The following is a 19,667-nucleotide window of genomic DNA, read 5'->3' as shown; positions in this document are numbered from 1 at the left end:
TCCCCACCAATTTTTCTTGTCTTCAACTATTTTCGTCCTCCGACACAACACCTACGTTGTACATAACACGAAAGGGTAATATTTTATGTCATGGTCCTCGCCAGCATGACAGATTTGGCAAATAATAGCCCCCGGCCCCGCTTTCCCTTCCGGGACAGTCTCCCTACCGTGTGAGTATCAACCTAGTAGCATAGACTAGGGATGAAACCATACTTCCCAATCAATCTACACCCTCACGGGTGATAATGGACTATAATTCAGTAGTAGTGACGAACAATTGATACCGACATGAAAAATTTGTTAGATCTCAAGCTCTATTTTGGAAGAGTGTGAATGACAAGTATGATGACAATTTTGGACTAATTCTGAAACCCTCCTAAAACTCTATTTCGAAGCCAAGTATAATGAGAACTGTTAAGAGTTCCAAAACCCTTTTAAAATACAAGAGCATAACTTTAGTTGGTTTACCAAATATACCCTAACCACTGGAGATGAAAAGTTCCACTCAAACCATCAACACAAAAAGAATGATATTTCCACCCTTTCCATCAAGATCCTTTTCATCCACAACAAATAAACAATTGCCTACCCAAACCAAAACAGGGAACAATTTATCACATGCTTATATATTCACTGTACCTAAAACACAAAAGAGATGGCAATGTTCAACAAGACCACAATAATTTTGCCCAGATGGCAAAATTCTCACTAAAATCTCGCGAAATTTTTTTCAAGAAATCCAATCCTGGGAGTGTTTGCATCAATTGTTTTGATGGTAGAAATGCATTAAGCACCATCAAGAACAACCCCTGGGCACCCAAAATGCTTAAGCTTGACAGCTGTAACCTGGATTTCCAAAAATTTCTGCCGGAATTTCCATTGTTTTCCAAGCGAAAATGTGACCTCGTTAGACTACAGCCAAAAAATAAATTCCAATAATTGAAGATTATCTATATCGAATTTGAAAAAAAACACAGGGCATAACAATTTTACCCTATAACTCTAACCTTTCGAACCTAAAATTTCAAATTTGCCCCACAGTATGGTTTGCAAAATCACTTTTACACAGCAAACATTCTATTCTCCATAATGATCAGGAGTAAGATTGAAATTCCAAGGTTTCAGGTAATTCCATTGCCCATCACTAGGAAAGGATAGAAAGTATCAAATCAATAACGAATTCACTTTCTGAAAGTATCCCATTTAAGGATACAGACACTATTTTTAGTTCTTTAAATAAAATGTTTATCATCCAAGTTTTTGCCCACTAGTATATGCAAATAGATTCCATCGACTCTACCCTTACAGGTTCCGATTTCAGCTTCACCACTGCCTTTTGCCATGCTTAGTAGTTTTTACTGCTGACCATCTGTAAGAACAAGACGAATGCTTCCATCTAACGTGGACTGTTAACTTGCTATTCACTAGAAAATCCAACATTATTCAATATACTTTTATCCTCATTTTTTGAGCCAAAGTTCTCTGTTATCAGGATACACATGCATATCCAGATATGGGAACAGATGCAGATTAGTCATTTTTATTAAATTGTGGATTACAAGCTAGATATAGTTCATATACAAACACACATGCATATGTAAATCTGATTGTATAAGATAAAGCTCAACTGTCCTAACCTTGATGATGCTCAGTTCAACCAAACATTCCAGAAATAAAGAAAATTAAATAGACAAAGTGGCTTGTCAATTAGGTAGTTGAGGCAACTTTTAGTTTGTCTAGTTTGAGGGCTTTACAGGTGTTATCCAAATCAATTTGACCAAATCATTTTTCTGTAATGATTAAAGTTGCTTTCTGTGTTGACAGTGGTTTCCAATCTCCATGGTTACTTGAAAACATCTCAACTGCAAGCAAAAACCTAAATGCAAACTAGACTGGGAACTGCTGTTCCAGGAGACATAAAATAACTAAATAGAGTTTCATTAGAATTCATCCTTCATGAACATGCGATTTACTTTACAAATTTTCATGGGAATAATACCTTATTTTACAGGTAACAACATTTAAAAGACTTTTATTATCAGAAAATATTCACTGGGCATAGTTAAACAGCTCCATCAATATTGAAATTACCCGACATCCTTTGAATAGCTTCTGCATTTTGTGCTCATTATTGTCTAGAAAAGAAAAATGGAAACAATCAAAACACAGCATACTTCAACAGCAGTGAATCTCTAACAGACTCCTGCACTTTCACTGTTTGCCTGGTAAAAGCTCAAGCAAGTAAATTTTTGCTCATTAGTAAACCAATTTGATAAACTTTGCTTTCAATTGATGTTTGCTTATTTGAAAACTACAGACACTGAATCAAAATATCACTTTTTAAAACATCAGACTTTTGAGTAGTTACAGTTGCACCTACTTTAATTTGAAACAAAAAAGTGGACATGAAAAGCTCAATCTAAAAGAAACCCAAATTAGCAGAACACTGAATCTAATACTAAAATTGGTGAACAAAGACAAACATTCAAAAGAAAGGTTCCATTTAAATAAAATATCATATGCCTGACTACATCACTAAATCATTAATATCCATGTACGAGTAAAGTACAAAGGTCCTGCTAGCCCGGATAATTTCAAGTGTCTCAATAGGCTTCTACATTCAGAGCTCAGATGGGTAGCTAAGCACTAGCTAAACTTGCTTGAAATTGTTTAGCATAATCATGACCTACTAATCTACAGTAGGTCAGAATAGAATATCCTATCATGTGTTTTCCCGCAGAGTCCATAACTTGGAACTTATTATGCCACGAATCAAACACTAAACCTGGTAGATAAATTCAGCATTCACACCTTAAGTAAAACCCATGGCTAGAAATTAAAGAAAAATGAATCCATAAAACAAGATGTTAAAACTGCATCATTCTAAATCAACCCTTCTGATTATAATAAACTATGTTCCTAAATCATTAGTTGCAAATCGACAGAACCCTAAAATTATGAAATTTCCTTAGTGGTTGAAAATTTAAGATGATAGTGACACCTATTAACATTTAAACATTCAACGTAAAAAGAGGAAACTCGTAATCAACAGCCTAACCACCAAACTTACAGAACAAAGAAATATTACAAGAGTGGAGTTATCTCTAGCATTCAATATTTAATTGGAAAATCACCTATTTTGACCCATTATTAGTAGAGCATCATCGTCAAAGACAATTTCAAATTCTACCATATACGCATTGAAACAGTCCTATGGACATGATGTGCTTTCTCAAGTTGTTAATACAAAAGTGGATATTGCTGAACGATCTCCAAGGTTCTGGTTCATGAATCAGAATATGTCTGAAGGCCAAAGGTGTGATTAGTTTTCTTTCAAAAAAAGAAAGTCAGTTTCTTTAATGAACAGGCAAAACATTTTCAGCGTGCAAAAAAAGCAGAATCAAGGAGCACACCTAGAAGCGCATAGAAACTTGTAAAACGTATAGGATCGTTCAAATCTGACCATAAAAAATTAAAATGAAATATGTGAAAAATGGCATGCACAGAAGTAGAAACTTACATAAAACAAACAATGTGGATTACGCTTGCAAACAAAGATAACAGACGGATAGCTTTGTAAAGAAATCAAAGTCCAGACTGTTGAACAGGAAAGTAAAACATATCATACAAAAATATTGATCTGAATCCATATTATACTATGTGAACTGGAATCCTACCTCTCAAATAACCAAAACCTGGAAACACAATTATGCTTGCAAGCAAAGATATATACAGCTGGCTTTCTGGGTAAGCAAATTATCATTGCTCAAACAGGAAAGCAAAACACAACATAATCATATTATATTATGGGACCTGGAAAACCTACCTCTCAAACAATCAAAAAAAAAAGCAGGTAGAAAAAGGTAAAGCCTTCCACTTCTGTTACAAATGAAGGCACAAACAATCTGAATGTTGCATTAAAGCCTTGCAGAAAGTCTAAGTACAAAGAAATCATATAAACCAAAAAGAAAAATACAAGTTAAATTCAGTAGAATAAATAGCATGGAGGCAGAATGTTCCAAGCTTGCTCACCATAAAACAATCCATAATGAGGAACAGCTACACGACCTTTTATAGACAGTTCAAAACTCAAGAGTCAAGACACAATGTTGCCTAGAATGAGCTGGAGACAGATAGATAAGTTACCGTAGGAATTTTGTACTCTGCAGGTACTTCCAGCTCTCTTGATGCAACTTTCCTTGGCATAGTCTTCAAAAAGTGGACAGTCATAGTATTCCACTATCATTATTTTCATACCAATTGTCCTACTTAGAGATGAATAAAATTGTGCAGTATGCTACTTGAAACAGGCACCCCCAATAGAAATTGATCTATCATGATATAAGTGGATATTAAAAGATGCATAAATACCCTATGATAAGCATTTGAAGTTAAGGTGTAGATACATACTACTGAAGAAAAAACACAAATTATTTTTCAAACGATAACACTAAGAAATGCATAGTCAATCAGAGCACTACTATGAATAAATGAAGCTTTAAAATATGAGACAATGCTATGTATGAAAAGATGCATATATACGAAAGATCTTTTGGGCAAGCAGCCAAATAAAACAAAATCCTGAACCTACAATGTAGATGATCAAGGTGCTAACAAGTTGCATAATCAAGCACAACATGAGTATGGATTGATCATCTTGCATGGTGCATGCAGATGTTCCTACAAAAATATTTAGTCCTAATGCCAATGCCAGTATGCCAATATGAAGAACTATTGTTCCTGCATGGATGATGATGGCACAAAATGTCTCCAATATGATTCTGATGCACCTCCCCTCCCACGAATAGAAAATATTATTCTTCAGCCTTTCTCCATGCTTGACCGATGCATATCTCCATAATACCCCTAACAGATGCAGCATACACCATCCTACCTATTATATTATGGATGATAATGGCACAAATGATAGCAATAACGACCACATGCAAAAAAAAATGGAGGATATGCTGACAACAACAACATCAATGATAACAGCTAACAATGATGCAACCTGATGCACCAACATGATGCTGATGATGGCATTGATTTCTAATTTCATGCTTCAAAAGGAGCATTAAAGAGTAGAATACGTCCCTCATAATGTTGTTGCTGTCAACATAATCTGGTATCACTGTGATGCTGACGAGGATACACCATTGATATCTGCTAAAGGAACACCAGGAGCTCCATCAACTGCATGTCCCATAGGTCCAGATGAATCTTTCTTTCTTCCAAAGGGATTCTTTGAATACGTGTTTATGTCAAGGAATAAACAGATATGTTATGTAGCCAATTTTAAAACTACTCATACTACAATGAAATCATTCTTAAAGCAAAAAAGGATATTGTATTCTCATGCCACCTCGATCTGAGCTGGTGAGAACTGCACCTTGCAAGTTGTTGTGGACAGCCACAGCACTATGTAGATCCTGAAAAAGACAGGAAAAGGGATTACAATAATCAATCAAAATTTGTCAACACCTAGACAGCATCAATATTGCTTCAAGCTTATGTTCTGTTTCAAGCTGAGACTCTTCAACATAATCATAGTAGGCTTTGTAAATACAAGACACATGTTCAAAAAGATGGTATATACTATAGACAAACAAAATAGAATATCTCGTCATTTAAGCACATAAAATAACCTTTAATTCAATATCTATATTATAGTATCATTTGTTTAAGGACTCATACCTCGAATTCTATAAAGCAAACTGTGCTCCTTCCCTGCCGCAAGACTTTCATCTGTCGGAAACCAGGTTGTCTGCATAATAATTCAACAATAAGAAGTACTAAGGCTTCAATCTATGATTCCAATTTAGCAAATTATAATGACAAATTATAATGAAAATAGGAAAAATAGCAGGTAACATTATCAGCAAACTATCAAGGAATTTCACTGAGAGAAGATAAGGTAATCCACATACCCACTAAAAAGCCCTCGCAGCTCAGTCTCACTTGTACTCTCACCAAGATTGCCAATGAATAAAGTATTACAGGGGGGATTGTCCTTCATATTCTGCGGTACAACAGAAAAATGTAAGCCCAAAGAATTATGAAATTCAAACAGCATTAATATTTAATCCTAATGGTGAAGTCTTCTTGTTCTGATGGAATCCAATTGACCTTTTCAAGAAATCAGACCAAGGATAAGTAATTGTTGTATCACAAAGACGCAGAAAAACAATTAGTCCAAAGGGGGTTTCAAAGGCTGGAATCGACTTTAGATCATTATAAGACTTGAAATAGTTACATAGAAAGAAAAAATCGTGTTACTAAGGGATTTTATTGTTTCCAAGTGATTTAAGTTTATATGAACTGTTGGAGTGTTGCGTAGTAGATCTTGGGGAACACAGAGCCAGGGCAACGACAGTTTATTTTACTCAAAGATTGGAAAATATGAGACCTACCATAGTTTATGCTAATTTTGATATAACAGTGGAATAAAATGAACTTAGATATGATAAGTTAATATAATTAGGATAAATATTTAATTTTAGCCTGACTTTCAGATACTCGATTCATTTCAACCATTACAAAGACTCCTTCACAAAATTCATGAATTGTTTTATTACCTGAATAAAAATTATGGTTTTTAGGATTTACTTCTGAATAATCTTTTTTAATCAACCTATACCTTTTCCTAGGAATTTAGTCTTCACATAATCCATAACATATAGTAACACTTTTCAAATGTTTTCCTCCTTGGTTGGACTACAAAGACAGGAGGAACAATCCTTGCATCTCCCCAATTCAATCTTCTTGATCTTAAAGGAAGTTAAGAATGTGAAGACTTAGAAGAATAAGTGAATAGTTATAAGCCTAATCAATTTTGACAACATCATACTTCCAAATTTATAAAATCATGAAAATGTGATGCATAACACTAATTGGTAATAAATAACTGACAAGTACATTAATCCCATGCCACAATTTGATTGCCATCAACAAAGTTCAAAATTTTTTGGCATGTGCAAGCGAATTTCTGTTTAAAATCGTCTTTTCCATCGTAGTCCTCGGAGAGATCTTTCCAATGGGTTATCATGCACGTCAAACGGAGATAATATGACCAAGTCGCAACCCCAGGAAGTTGGTTGTCCAACTCACCCCCAACGAGGCCCATAAACTCTTGGTGTTACATCTCCTCAGGTTAGGGTTTTGGTTGTTTAGGGTTTGCTCTTATTGTTCAATAATAAAAAGGTACTTGAGCCTCATTGTAAGGCAATTCAGAGGCATGTAGCCACCACATCTCTTCTCAGAGATAAAGCTACCATCGCACTAGCTCGTTTATTTCCATTTTTGTTTGTAAGCAGATTTCAGTATTTTACATTAATGAAATGAAGTATTATTTCCGTTGCATCTTTGTATTATGGTTATTTCTGTAATTTGTTGCATTCCTATTTAAATCCGGATCAGTGGTATCAGAGCGGTTTGTTTTTTCTCAGTTTTTCTTTGCATGTCCCCAATGAAGTCGGGATATAAGGAGTTAGGGCTTGAACTGGTCGAACCTTTGCAAGACCAGCCTCGCAAATCTCAATAGCCTCCCATGGCGAATGAAAAGAAAGACGAGGGGGCAAGAGATCCTATCAAAATCTTGCTCGAAGAAGCCCTCGAGCGACAAAGGAACACGATGTTGGACAGCTTTGCCCAGATCCTTCAGCGGCTACCCAGAGGCAACGCATCAGCTTCCAACAGCGACTCTAGAAATGCCACATCGTTTAAGGTACAAGTTAATTTTGAAATACCCATATTCGAGGGTTAAACAGACGCAGATGTCGTAGGTAAATGGTTAAATCTGCTAGAAGAGTATTTTTCTATTCATGAATTTTCGAGTCAGGAAAAGATTATTTTCGCTCTTCTCAAAGCAGCCCCCCACGTCAAGGACTGGTGGGGAACCTACTGCGAGCAAAAGGATGAAAGTACAGGCTCACTATTTTCAACCGCACCCACTTGGAATTCATTCCGGGACGCCATCAAAGAGCAGTATTACCCTGTCAAAAGCTACGAGGACAAATACATAAAGTGGACCACGTTGCGGCAGGGAAGGGACCAAGATGTGCCAGAGTTCACAAACATTTTTCATACCCTTCGCACACAGTTGGGTATCAAGGATTCTAAGCTACATTTGGTACTCAAATACTGCGGCTGCCTACACAGGTACATCCAGGAAGAGATGGAGTTCCTGAACATCTCCTCGCTCGGCACGACATACCGATACGCTGTCAAAATCGAGCAAAAGTTTAAACAAAAGAAGCGAGACTTTGGATCTGCAAATCTGAAGACCAAAGGACAAAGCCAAGGCGGGGTGACCCAAGACAACCCGTCGAAGCCGCAAGAAAAGAACAACACCACGAAGTCGAAGAAGGACACAGGAAAGTGGTGTGAATTCCATAAGATCCCCACTCACAACACAAGTGAGTGTCGAACCAAGCAGTCGTTGGTGGCCGAGTTCAAGGCTTCCAAATCAGATGCATTATCTGACCCTGAGTCAGAACCCGACAAGGGGAATGGCAAAGGGAAGCAGATCATTAACGTAGAGCCCAGTGCCACTGTTACCACCGCCAAGATCCAGAAGAATGAGCCCAAAGATCCAAAGGAGGGGGAGCGACTTTTCCACTCACAAATGTGGGTGAAGGGTTCGCCGCTGCAATTCATTGTTGACAGTGGAAGCCAAAAGAACCTCATTTCAGCAGAGGTCGTGAAGCGGTTGGGCCTACCGACTACACCACACCCATAGCCGTACAGTATCAAGTGGCTTCACCAAGGACGAGATCTCCAAGTTCGCCAGAAGTGTCGCCTTCCCTACAGCATCAAACCCTTCACAGACGAGATATTGTGTGACATTGCACCTCTGGATGTTTGTGATGTATTATTAGGCCAGCCATACTTGTGGAGGCCACATGTTGTGTATGAGTCAAGACCTCGCGTTGTTATTATTTCTTTGGGTAATTCATTATATAGGATACCGGAGGTAGCCCCACCTACCGCCACCTCTTTGATCTCTGCTAAGAAATGCAGTAAGATCATCTCACAGACTAGGAAATTTATTTTCTGTCTGGTTCGATCCCAAAGTAAGGGGATCATCGCCACATCCATGACCCCCGCAAAGGGTTCCTCCACGCAGCAACAGCAGCAGCAAAGGGATGCGGTCATGAAAGAACACAGGAACTACTTATCCTCACCCACAGGGGTACCACACAAGTTTCAGATGGGGACAAAGTTTGGTTACATCTGGAGAAAGAACGCCTTACAAGAGCCCATTAGAAGCTCTGACCACTCCGATATGGTCCCTACACCATTACTAAGGTTGTGGGAAAAAATGCTTTGGAGCACAACATTCCCCCATTTCTTCGCTTGTTCAATGTGGAATGCCATCGACCATGCTTTCCACCATTACTAGACACATCCGACATTGCAAAACAGCTCACACCCACAGAGTTAAATCCAGATTGCATGAAACAAGCTGCAAGTGATTGGATCAAGGACACACAGATCATGCACAATCACCACCAAAATATCCAACTGTATCGAGTTGTCAAAGCAAACCAACTCCTTCACCAGGGCAAGTGGCTCACTAGGGACCAAGTTCAACAAAAGTTTCCTCATCTCATGGAGGAACTCAACGCAATGGGGACCATTGCTTCCTAAGGGGGGAGGAATGATCTAGGTGGATATTTGTGGCCACCCACCAATTCCACTTGGACCCCCACCATTGCTTCTTTCAGTTTTTCAATTTTCTTAATTGTAGCACAATTTACTATTTTTAGCAATTTTTCGGGCCCTAAACTTTCGGAGCCGTTTTGAGGCCCTAAACGACGTTTTTTTGGAAATCTACTGCCAACGATTTTTTGTCTAAAATCATCTTTTCTATCGTAGTCCTCAGAGAGATCTTTCCAACGGGTTATCATGCACGTCAAACGGATGAAGAAATTTTTGTTTTCCCACCCCGATTTTCAGTTTCACCTTATTTCTCCCATGTAGTTAAATGCCCTTTCCCATAACCATACATTCAACAAGCTGGAAAAAATAAATTTGCTGAAAACACAAATTCTGGAAATTTTACAGAATGTTGGAAATTGCAGAAATAAAAATCAGCAGTAATAAACAGCCATTAAATCACATTTAAACACTGAGATTTTTGGTCAATGTGACCCTGGAAAAACCCCCTACAACTCTTGGGGAAAACCAGTTTGAGAGCTCTTCTTTATTTCTGGAAAATGCCTTTTACAGTGAGAAAATTTTCAGCAAAAATTTCAGCAAAACAAATTTTTCCAGCAAGCAAACTTATCTGTTTTTCAGCCTAATAGACAATCTGGAAACTTTTTGTACGAGTTGTACGGACCGTACGGATTATACAGACGTACAAGTGTGCGAACCGTACGGACTGTACGGACGGCCATACAAACTGTACGGGAAGACCTCGGTTTCCGTGCAGAAAATCGCCTCCTCGAAATTCGTGCCCAAAAATCAATTTTTCTCTGTTTTCTCAGCAAAAATCTGCCTCTTTCTGCTTGTTCTTTCAGCTATACGGATTTGCTTAAGTGCTGCCTTGGTATGTGTGCCAAGCTGTTGCTTCCTTCTCCTTCCTATCCAAAAATCTCCCTTGCTCTCTTGCTCTCCTTCTCCCAATCTGCTCATGAAAGAAAAAAATGATATTTTCCTCCTTTTCCTTCCTTAATCCAACCCTAAGTGACTTTTGGGTGATCCCTAAATCCAATCGCTAGAATAGATTTAGATCAATGGCTGAGATTAAATGCTCATTTAAATCTCACTTTCTATTTTTTAATTCACCCCACTTTAATAAAGACCTACTTAGTCATTTTATTTCGAAAGTCACTTTTCCTTTCTAATTTTTCATTGACTTTATAAAAGTCACTTTAAATTTTCTCAGCAAAAATCTGCCTTTTTCTGCTTATTCTTTCAGCTATACGGATTTGCTTAAGTGCTGCCTTGGTATGTGTGCCAAGCTGTTGCTTCCTTCTCCTTCCTGTCCAAAAATCTCCCTTGCTCTCTTGCTCTCCTTCTCCCAATCTGCTCATGAAAGAAAAAAATGATATTTTCCTCCTTTTCCTTCCTTAATCCAACCCTAAGTGACTTTTGGGTGATCCCTAAATCCAATGGCTAGAATAGATTTAGATCAATGGCTGAGATTAAATGCTCATTTAAATCTCACTTTCTATTTTTTAATTCACCCCACTTTAATAAAGACCTACTTAGTCATTTTATTTCGAAAGTCACTTTTCCTTTCTAATTTTTCATTGACTTTATAAAAGTCACTTTAAAATTAGACTTAGTAACTTTATCACTTAAAGTCACTTTTAAATTAGATTTAACTTTATAAAAATTATAAAGTTACTTTAGGAGAAAAATTAAATTCTTTTGGACACTTTTCCCTAGGCCAAAGATCAAAGCCTTAAGGAACCACCTGTCCTCCGGTACCAAATTTCAACAACGGATATAATATGACCAAGTCGCGACCCCAGGAAGTTGGTTGTCCAACTCACCCCAACAGGACCCATAAACTCTTGGTGTTACATCTCCTCGGGTTAGGGTTTTGGTTGTTTAGGGTTTGCTCTTATTGTTCAATAATAAAAAGGCCCTTGAGCCTCATTATAAGGTAGCTCAGAGGCATGTAGCCGCCACATCTCTTCTCAAAGATAAAGCTACCATCGCCCTAGTTGGTTTATTTCCATTTCTATTTGTAAGCATATTTCAATATTTTACATTAATGAAATGAAGTATTATTTCCGCTGCATCTTTGTATTTATGGTTATTTCTGTAAATTGTTGCGTCCCTGTTTAAATCCGGATCAACCTATCAAACCATAAAACATCGAGCCAATTATAGCTTCCTCTTTTCATCTAAGGAAAAGTGAACTTCTTGATCAATATTAAACCCATCATATCATCATGTGATCAACAAACTATCTCATGACTTCTTGTATCAGTTTGTTCTCTTTCCTGCCTTTATAGAGTACACACTTTTGCTATATATTCTTCCTGGAAGTCATACCATATCCCAAACATTATGGTGACATTCCTTATCATTAGAGTTGCCAAAACAAGTGATTTTACTTCAAATTTCAAACTGTAAGATCCTTCAAGCCGCTTTGTGCTTCTAGCTCCCTCTAAAGTTGTCATAACTTCCTTCCTCACATCATAATAATGTTAATATCTTTTCTGCCAATCTTGTTATGTTGCTATATATCAAACAACTATACAAAAGAGTCTTAACTTTTCCTATCTGATCATATCATGCTAATGCTTCCCAAGTATATTTTTTATTTATATGCATCAAGCTCTTACTTTTAACTCCCTCTGAAGATATGCATACCTCTTCCTTTCATATTGTCCTTTAGTTGACTTTCTTTGCTATTTTAATATTCTTTGAAGATGATGTCCATGAATGATGAAACTTGTTCTTTATGATGAGAAATGCTTCATTTATGCTTGCATACTACTCCTAGACTATCTTCATATCTTCAGACTTCTAGGTTGCTTCAATGTTGCTTCCAAGATCTTCTAGTGGAATATACTTCTGCCATCTTACTTTGATTCTTCCATTCTTTGAAACAAAATACCATACTTGTAGAAACTTCTATAATGTTGCATAATGACCTTGACTCTGCTAATGGTTTTGCTTCTATAATAGATCCTTGTAGTCCTTTTCTGCTAAATCACTACTTCTAGATCAACATGATACAACTATAATTGTTGCATTAACTGTAAAGTACTTGATGACCCAAATCATTCTATCCTTGCTTTGCTATATGATTAGATGATTGCCTCCAACCTTTTGTGATAAGATGCAACTTGACAATGTAGACTCTAATTCTTCCAATGCTATATGCTTCTTTCCAAGATACCATAATTTGCAAATCCCAATACTCTTCTACAAACGTAACTGCAATTGCTACTCTAGCTGTGATATTCTAATAAAAGAGAAAACAAACTGCTTATAAACTTGGTAGCAATAGAATCCTTCAAAAGTAAATATCCTTATGATCTTCAATTTTTGGTTTCTTCTTAAGTTCTTCATCTTCTTCTGTAATGTGGGCTCCACTTTTCTCCTCCCTCTTGTTGTTCTTCCAGATCTTAGGATCCTTGGGACAATCCCTTTTGAAGTGTCCATATTCATTGAACCAAAGCATTGCACTTTGGACATGTCCCGGCCTCCACGTGGCTGATTGTTCTTGTTGTTGTTGTTGTTTCGACGGGGTTCAAATCTTCCAAATCTTCCTGACTTCTTCTTTGATCTAGTAGTAAAAGCTTGAGATTGTTCATTGTTGGGTTCGATGTCATCCTTGGCTTTCAATCGTGTTTCTTCTAGAACACATAAAGCCCATAGTTCATTAAAAAGATAGAGTATCTTTCCTTGAATAGATGCTAGTCACAAAATTGCTCTAATCTACAAGCAGTTAGTTCAGAGTCAGATACGACTTCTACAAGCCCTTGTAGTTGATCTTTCAATTTCGAGATTTTCATAAGGTATGAGTCCAAGTCTTCATCTTTTGATAGACTTGTTTTGTAAAGTTGATTCCTTAAAGATATTTTTTAACCTGTAGTATTGACAGCATATAACTTCACCAATTTGTCATAGACTTCTTTTGATGTGACCAAATCTACAACAAAGGGAATAAGATGATCTTTGATGGACTCAATGAGAATTCTATGAGCCCTAACTTCTCCTTTATTCTACCTGGCCAATTCTTGATTTTTGTCCTTATATGGTTCTGAAACTTTTCCTAAAACGTGATCCATGACTTCATTTTCTATGAGAACTAAATCAATCTGCTTCTTCTAGGCTCTGAAATATGATGACCCATCAAGTTTGTTGCCTTCCTTACAAAAAGATGCCATTGGTTTTGAAGTTTGAGGCATGGAGGGTAATAGGGTAGTTATTTGCCAAATATTATGCCTTCAAGTAACTTGATGTTACCAAGGGTCTTCGAAGATGTCCTCCAAGGATGGTTAGAACAATAATATCTCCAAGTTGCTTCAATGATGATCATTTCAAGAATGTAGATGATGTTCCCAAGAATCTTGATGTTTCTTGAGTGAAGTCTTCTATAGAGTGATGATCAAGAATTTTCCAATATAGTCAAAAGAGAGAGATTGTTAAGATGATTGTCTTCTTCAAAACGACGACTGCTAATGATGATGATCCTTGTGCTTCCTCCTTTGTAATAAGTGATCTTCAAGTTGCCTTCTCATTACCTTAGCTCTGAAACCATGTTGAGAAGCCAATAGGCTAGCAATTTAGGATGAGTTCTCTTACTTGATAATTGTTTGTGAATGTTTGTTGGCTTCTTATTTCTTTTATCATGTTTTCTTCATCAAACAATTACCAAAAACATAAACATGAAGATCACAAAAAGACAATGAACACAAGATATAGGCTCCAACCCAGGGAAAAACCCCACAAGGGAGAAAACCCAACCAACTTCTCTTCTTATAGAATCAGATCAAAGTGAGAAATCCAAAACCAAGACCTCCCACAAGACCCAAGATAAGTGATCTTCAAGTTGCCTTCTCATTACCTTAGCTCTGAAACCATGTTGAGAAACCAATAGGCTAGCAATTTAGGATGAGTTCTTTTACTTGATAATTGTTTGTGAATGTTTGTTGGCTTCTTATTTCTTTTATCATGTTTTCTTCATCAAACAATTAACAAAAACATAAACATGAAGATCGCAAAAAGACAATGAACACAATATATAGGCTCCAACCCAGGGAAAAACCCCACAAGGGAGAAAACCCAGCCAACTTCTCTTCTTATAGAATCAGATCACAAGGGAGAAAACCCAACCAACTTCTCTTCTTATAGAATCAGATCAAAGTGAGAAATCCAAAACCAAAACCTCCCACAAGACCCAAGTCAGCCCTCCTTCACACCTTCCTAAACCAAGTCAAATCCAACCAAGTCAATGATGGTCAAAGGTCTTAAAATCTTGTCAAACTCTGATTTTTGGCCTCTGCAACTGATCTGAAATTTTCGGCACCTGCAACTGTTTGAAATTCTCACACATGTGGCAGTATTAGGACACAAAATCACAAAAATTTCCTTCTTAGACCATCACTCTTTCTCCTTTGACTTTCACTCTTCTTTCCTTGTCTTCTTGCTCCTTCTTGCACAGAAATCAATGTTCTGAATTGGTGCTACAATGAGGTTGAACTGTTCTTATATATACACATCCAATAGGTCGAATTTGTCCCTTGCAGGGCCGCCTTGGTCTTGTGGGTGACAAAATGACTCTTTTGACTCTAATAAAATTAGTTTTCCTTTTTCATCCAAAAGTCCAAATGGGACTTGACTCAAGTACAATAAATTGACTCATGACAAAAAAAAATTGACTCAATAAATCCTAGAAGCATGAAGAACATGCTTAACTAATGAAATAATGATAATAATAATAATAATTTATTTTTCTTCTTTTTGTTTTGTACATGAAATACATATTGATACAAGTACAATGATAATTATGAAGACCGAACCTTGTTACATTTTTCAACACACCATTCATCACAACAGATGAAGCCAGTCTTTTTCTAAAGACATAGTCAAACCAAAATAACAACTCGGAAAGAAGAATCTTTCTCAAGCATCCAGTAGAAGTGCTACTAAAGTCATGACCAATCGAGATATTGAACCACGGCTTGGTGCTCAAGTTAATATCTATAATCAGGAACTAACCTAAAATACTGGACAATTAATCAAAAAAAATCAATTTACATGCTCTTCCTGAAAGATTAAAGGATACATCCACTGCACAATTAAATAAAGAACTTTACAACCCAGGGTTTCTAAACAATGTCATACCTGAACAGGTGCATAGCCTGCAGGAGCAACAGGAATTGGAACTGGTGGGACTTGGGGAACTGGATATCCACCATATGGATCATAAGATGCAGTCGAAGATGCCAAATAGCTGAAAATATAATGGCATGAAAACAAATGTCCAACACGTGATTGACAACAGAAAGAATATACTTTCAAAACAAGCATTCAAATTAAACTTTTATAAATAAAGTCTAACCTCTGAGGACCCCAGACAGTGGCAGAGGGACTGACAAACGTGCCAGGGGGATGGTAAGCGGCAGGAGTGTAGTCTCCACCAGTTCTCATTCGTTTACTTGGGTCAAAATTGTTTGTGTCTGACACTACACCAATTACAATTGAAAACATCAGAAACAGATTTTGAACCAAAAGATGAACAACAAATTTGTAAAATGCAAATTTCAAACATAGCAGTTGTGATATCAAGTTATAAGCTCATGTGTAGCAATGCAATGGCAAAATTTTCTTACAGAACCTAGAAGCAGTAATCATTTATTCCATCATTTGTAGCGAATCAGTCTCAAGAAATAAATGAACTAAACAAGCATTTTCAATGGCACCAATGAGACACAAGCAGTTTAACGATAAACTAGTTACCATAAGATGACAAATGCAAATAATTTTCTATCACCAGTAAATGAGATTTCAAGAATCAGTGTCTTTCATAAAAAACTATACAATTGGAACAAAGGAAACAAGCTGAAATAAAATCACACAGACAATCAGCCCCAATTTTCTAAACTTCTGATGTTGAATACTATAGCAAAGAAATATTAAGGGAGAACAAGAATGTGAAAGACAGAAGCCTCGACCTAATGTTGGAAATCATAGAATTTAAAACCCCTAACTGCTAAATTACAGAACATTTTCACATCAGCCTCAAGGAAGCTTTCAGAAACACAAATGCAAACACTGGAATAGGAGACCATGGTTGCTCATTGCAACTACAGAATCAATCTTGAAACAATCAAGTGGTGGATAGTCCACAAACAGTAGAATTCACTTGGGTGTACACAAACAGTAGAATTATAGACATAAGGAATTGGGTGTAGATTCCTACCACTCCTCGACTTCAAAAGAAGAGAAAAATATGCACCTACAAAAGTAAGACAAGTAAAACATATAGGGAACCTGTGTTCTCATCCTCTTTGGTAGAATATTTAAAGTAAAATCACCCAACATTGACAGAGAAGGCTGACGGAACAAATTTACTAACAGGCTTACATCCATAGTCAATTACAGAGAAGGTTGAAGGAACAAAAGTGACAGACTTACATGGGGTATATATAAGAGCCATTTGTTGGGGTTGCAGTAAAAAACAGCAACAAAAATTATCCAATAACAGTGGAGAGGAAGCTAACATAGTTGAAATATTACTGACAAACACACACTAATCAGCCAAATAATTGATCTTAAAACTTATATAGCCTAATAAGTGAGCTCAATTGGTTGAATGGACTATTGTAAGGAGGTGTTTGCCCTGAGACCTCTGGTTCTGGTTTGGTTCAGTCATGTAGGGTTACCAGCTGGTATAATAGTTGGCAGTTCAACTGCCCTCTATCCAGGTATTCTGTAGGGGGGTTATCCCACATGGTGCTCCATAGAAAATGTGGTGGGAGGGTGAAGGGGGGAATATATAATTTGCTTTCAAGTCCTTTTATTTGTGACGGCTCTATGTCACGACCATCATGTCTATTACAAGTGGTATCTTCATCTAAGCAATGTGTTTTTGGGCCAAGTGACGAAACATCGGGCCTATTACAGCTCATATTTTATGAGGCTCCACTTTATGTTTCTCATCATACTGATGTAAATTTGCTACTGGTTACTTGGAGCTACTGGACCAACTTGGGGAGATTCACCTTTCTGGAGCCCCTTATCTTCAGGCCTTCTGGGTCTACCAACAAAACATCAGGCCTATTAAATTTACACCTGGTTACTTGGAGCTATTGGACAAACTTGAGGAGATTCATTTTATGAAGCCCCTTATCTTCATGCCTTTTGGGTCAAGTTACAAAACCTCAGGACTATTACACCTCATATTGTATGAGGCTCCACTTTGTGATTTTCATCACATTGATGGAAATATGCCGGCGGTTATGTGGAACTATTGGACCAACTTGGGGAGATTCATATTTATGGAGGGCCCTATCTCCATGCCATCATATCATTTGATGTAGGTCTTAGGTTGGGGGAGTCTGACAGAGTCTGACTTTTCCTTGGTTTGATGATTGTGCTTGCTGCTTGGTGGTCTTCTCACATATGCTTGTCTTGTTCATCAGCTCTTAGTTGGACTTTTGATGGAAGTGGAGCATGCTATCTTATCATGGTGATTTGGTTTATATGCTTATCTTTAATATGAATGGCGGTTCTAGCTCCCCAAGGATTTAATGATGATGGTGGTAGGATATATACTTGTCTTGGAAATCTTGGATATGTATGCTTATCTTGGATATGGATGATGGGATTGATAAGTTATTTCTGGAGTCTGAATAAGAAAGGATGTTACTACATATGATTTGATGGTGATCTAAACTTTTCCTAAGGATGGATAATAATTTTTTATGTAATAATCCATTGGTGGTGCACATTAGGTTGGGCTTTGTGTTTTGTTGTTATCATCATGGAGTCTTGCTATGAAGAATATCTTTTATTTACAAGGTATAACACTTTATTAGAATGCACACTTCATTCAAGACATGTTCATGGTGATTTAATCAGTTGTGCACACATATTGAGGTTGATTTAACTGCTCAAAGGTTAAACTAATCTGATTTATCCAAGTTAAGGTAAATAGCTTGGGCACCCTATTTTATATAATTCATTTCAGTGTTGCGGGGGAGTGCCCCCCCCCCCCCAATCGATCTCGCTCCCAATCCGCGTTCCGAGCGGGAGCGACTCGAGAGCGGGTTGGGAGCGCACTCCCTAAAAAAACGCTCCCTGCCTTTTCGGGAGTGTTTTTGGGAGCATTTAGCCATTTTTGCAACAACAAAAAAAATTGCAGTAATGTTCCAAATGCAATTTTTTTCAAAGAAACAAAATTGAGTGGGGCAACTTAATGATCAAGCCTATGGCCCTAGTATTGATATGTGATTCATGGTAATGTTAAATTCTTAAAGTAAAAGTGACATCACTTTTACTTAAATTTTTAACATTACCATAAAATGACTCAGGATGCTTGAGAGTGGTTCCAACCTCATTGGATTTCATATGGAGAAAGTAGAATTTTAGATTTCATTCAAAATCTAGCAGACTTATCAGTTTTTCAGGATTTCAGGATTGTAATGTTTCCATTGAATTTTGTCATGTATTAGGGTATGGAACTCGTATTTAATCAAGAGAACCAATCCCTCTATGTACCTTGATGTTAGTGACATTGGTTGTCGAACTCCTCCATCATGACCCTCCTAAAAATGTACGCATCACTCAAACAAAATCTTGACTTGACATGCTACGCTTTTTCTATCTTATGTTAATGCTTAGACGGTGATATTAATGACAAAGATCCTTATACAGATACAGAGGTAATGACAAAGATATCTCTGGATTAATGCTTAGAGGGTGATATTAATGACAAAGATCCTGATTTTCCAACATGACTAAAAAACTAGACATTTCTCGTGGTGGCAAGAGGCCCAAGCATAAGCAATAGATAATAGATTTACTTGCCTTTTGCAGTTTCTAGTAGTTTTTATAACTATTGACTCTTTCATATTTATTATGATATTTTTTAAACAATATATGACAAATTAAGTTTGAAGTTGGCAATTATAACTCATTAGTAATGAATTATGAATATGATGCTTCATGAAAGTTGAAAGTTGTTTCAT

At 37.0% G+C, this 19,667-nt stretch overlaps 1 protein-coding gene across 2 annotated transcripts in view; it reads right to left on the bottom strand.

Annotated features, from left to right (window-relative positions):
* Positions 1–4,519: 4,519 nt before the first annotated feature.
* Positions 4,520–19,667, bottom strand: part of LOC149145352 (RNA-binding (RRM/RBD/RNP motifs) family protein) — a 32,533-nt gene continuing 17,385 nt past the window's right edge. The window contains exons 4-9 of one of the 2 annotated variants that reach the window (XM_089453230.1): positions 16,037–16,154; positions 15,820–15,928; positions 5,928–6,019; positions 5,695–5,764; positions 5,347–5,429; positions 4,520–5,252 (exon numbers count right to left, since the gene is read on the bottom strand). In XM_089453230.1, the coding sequence (XP_089309356.1) occupies positions 5,129–5,252; positions 5,347–5,429; positions 5,695–5,764; positions 5,928–6,019; positions 15,820–15,928; positions 16,037–16,154 (596 nt within the window). In that variant the 3' untranslated portion in view covers positions 4,520–5,128. Of the gene's footprint in view, positions 5,253–5,346; positions 5,430–5,694; positions 5,765–5,927; positions 6,020–15,819; positions 15,929–16,036; positions 16,161–19,667 lie in introns of both variants that reach the window. The other variant, XM_089453229.1, reaches the window with a different exon arrangement.

The sequence above is a fragment of the Pinus tabuliformis genome, chromosome X (assembly GCF_031772625.1).
Source record: "Pinus tabuliformis cultivar Carrire ecotype Pingquan chromosome X, CPIR1, whole genome shotgun sequence".
NCBI lineage: Eukaryota > Viridiplantae > Streptophyta > Pinopsida > Pinales > Pinaceae > Pinus > Pinus tabuliformis.
Note: the sequence above shows the minus strand (reverse complement) of the source record. Positions and strands in the feature narration are given on the sequence as shown.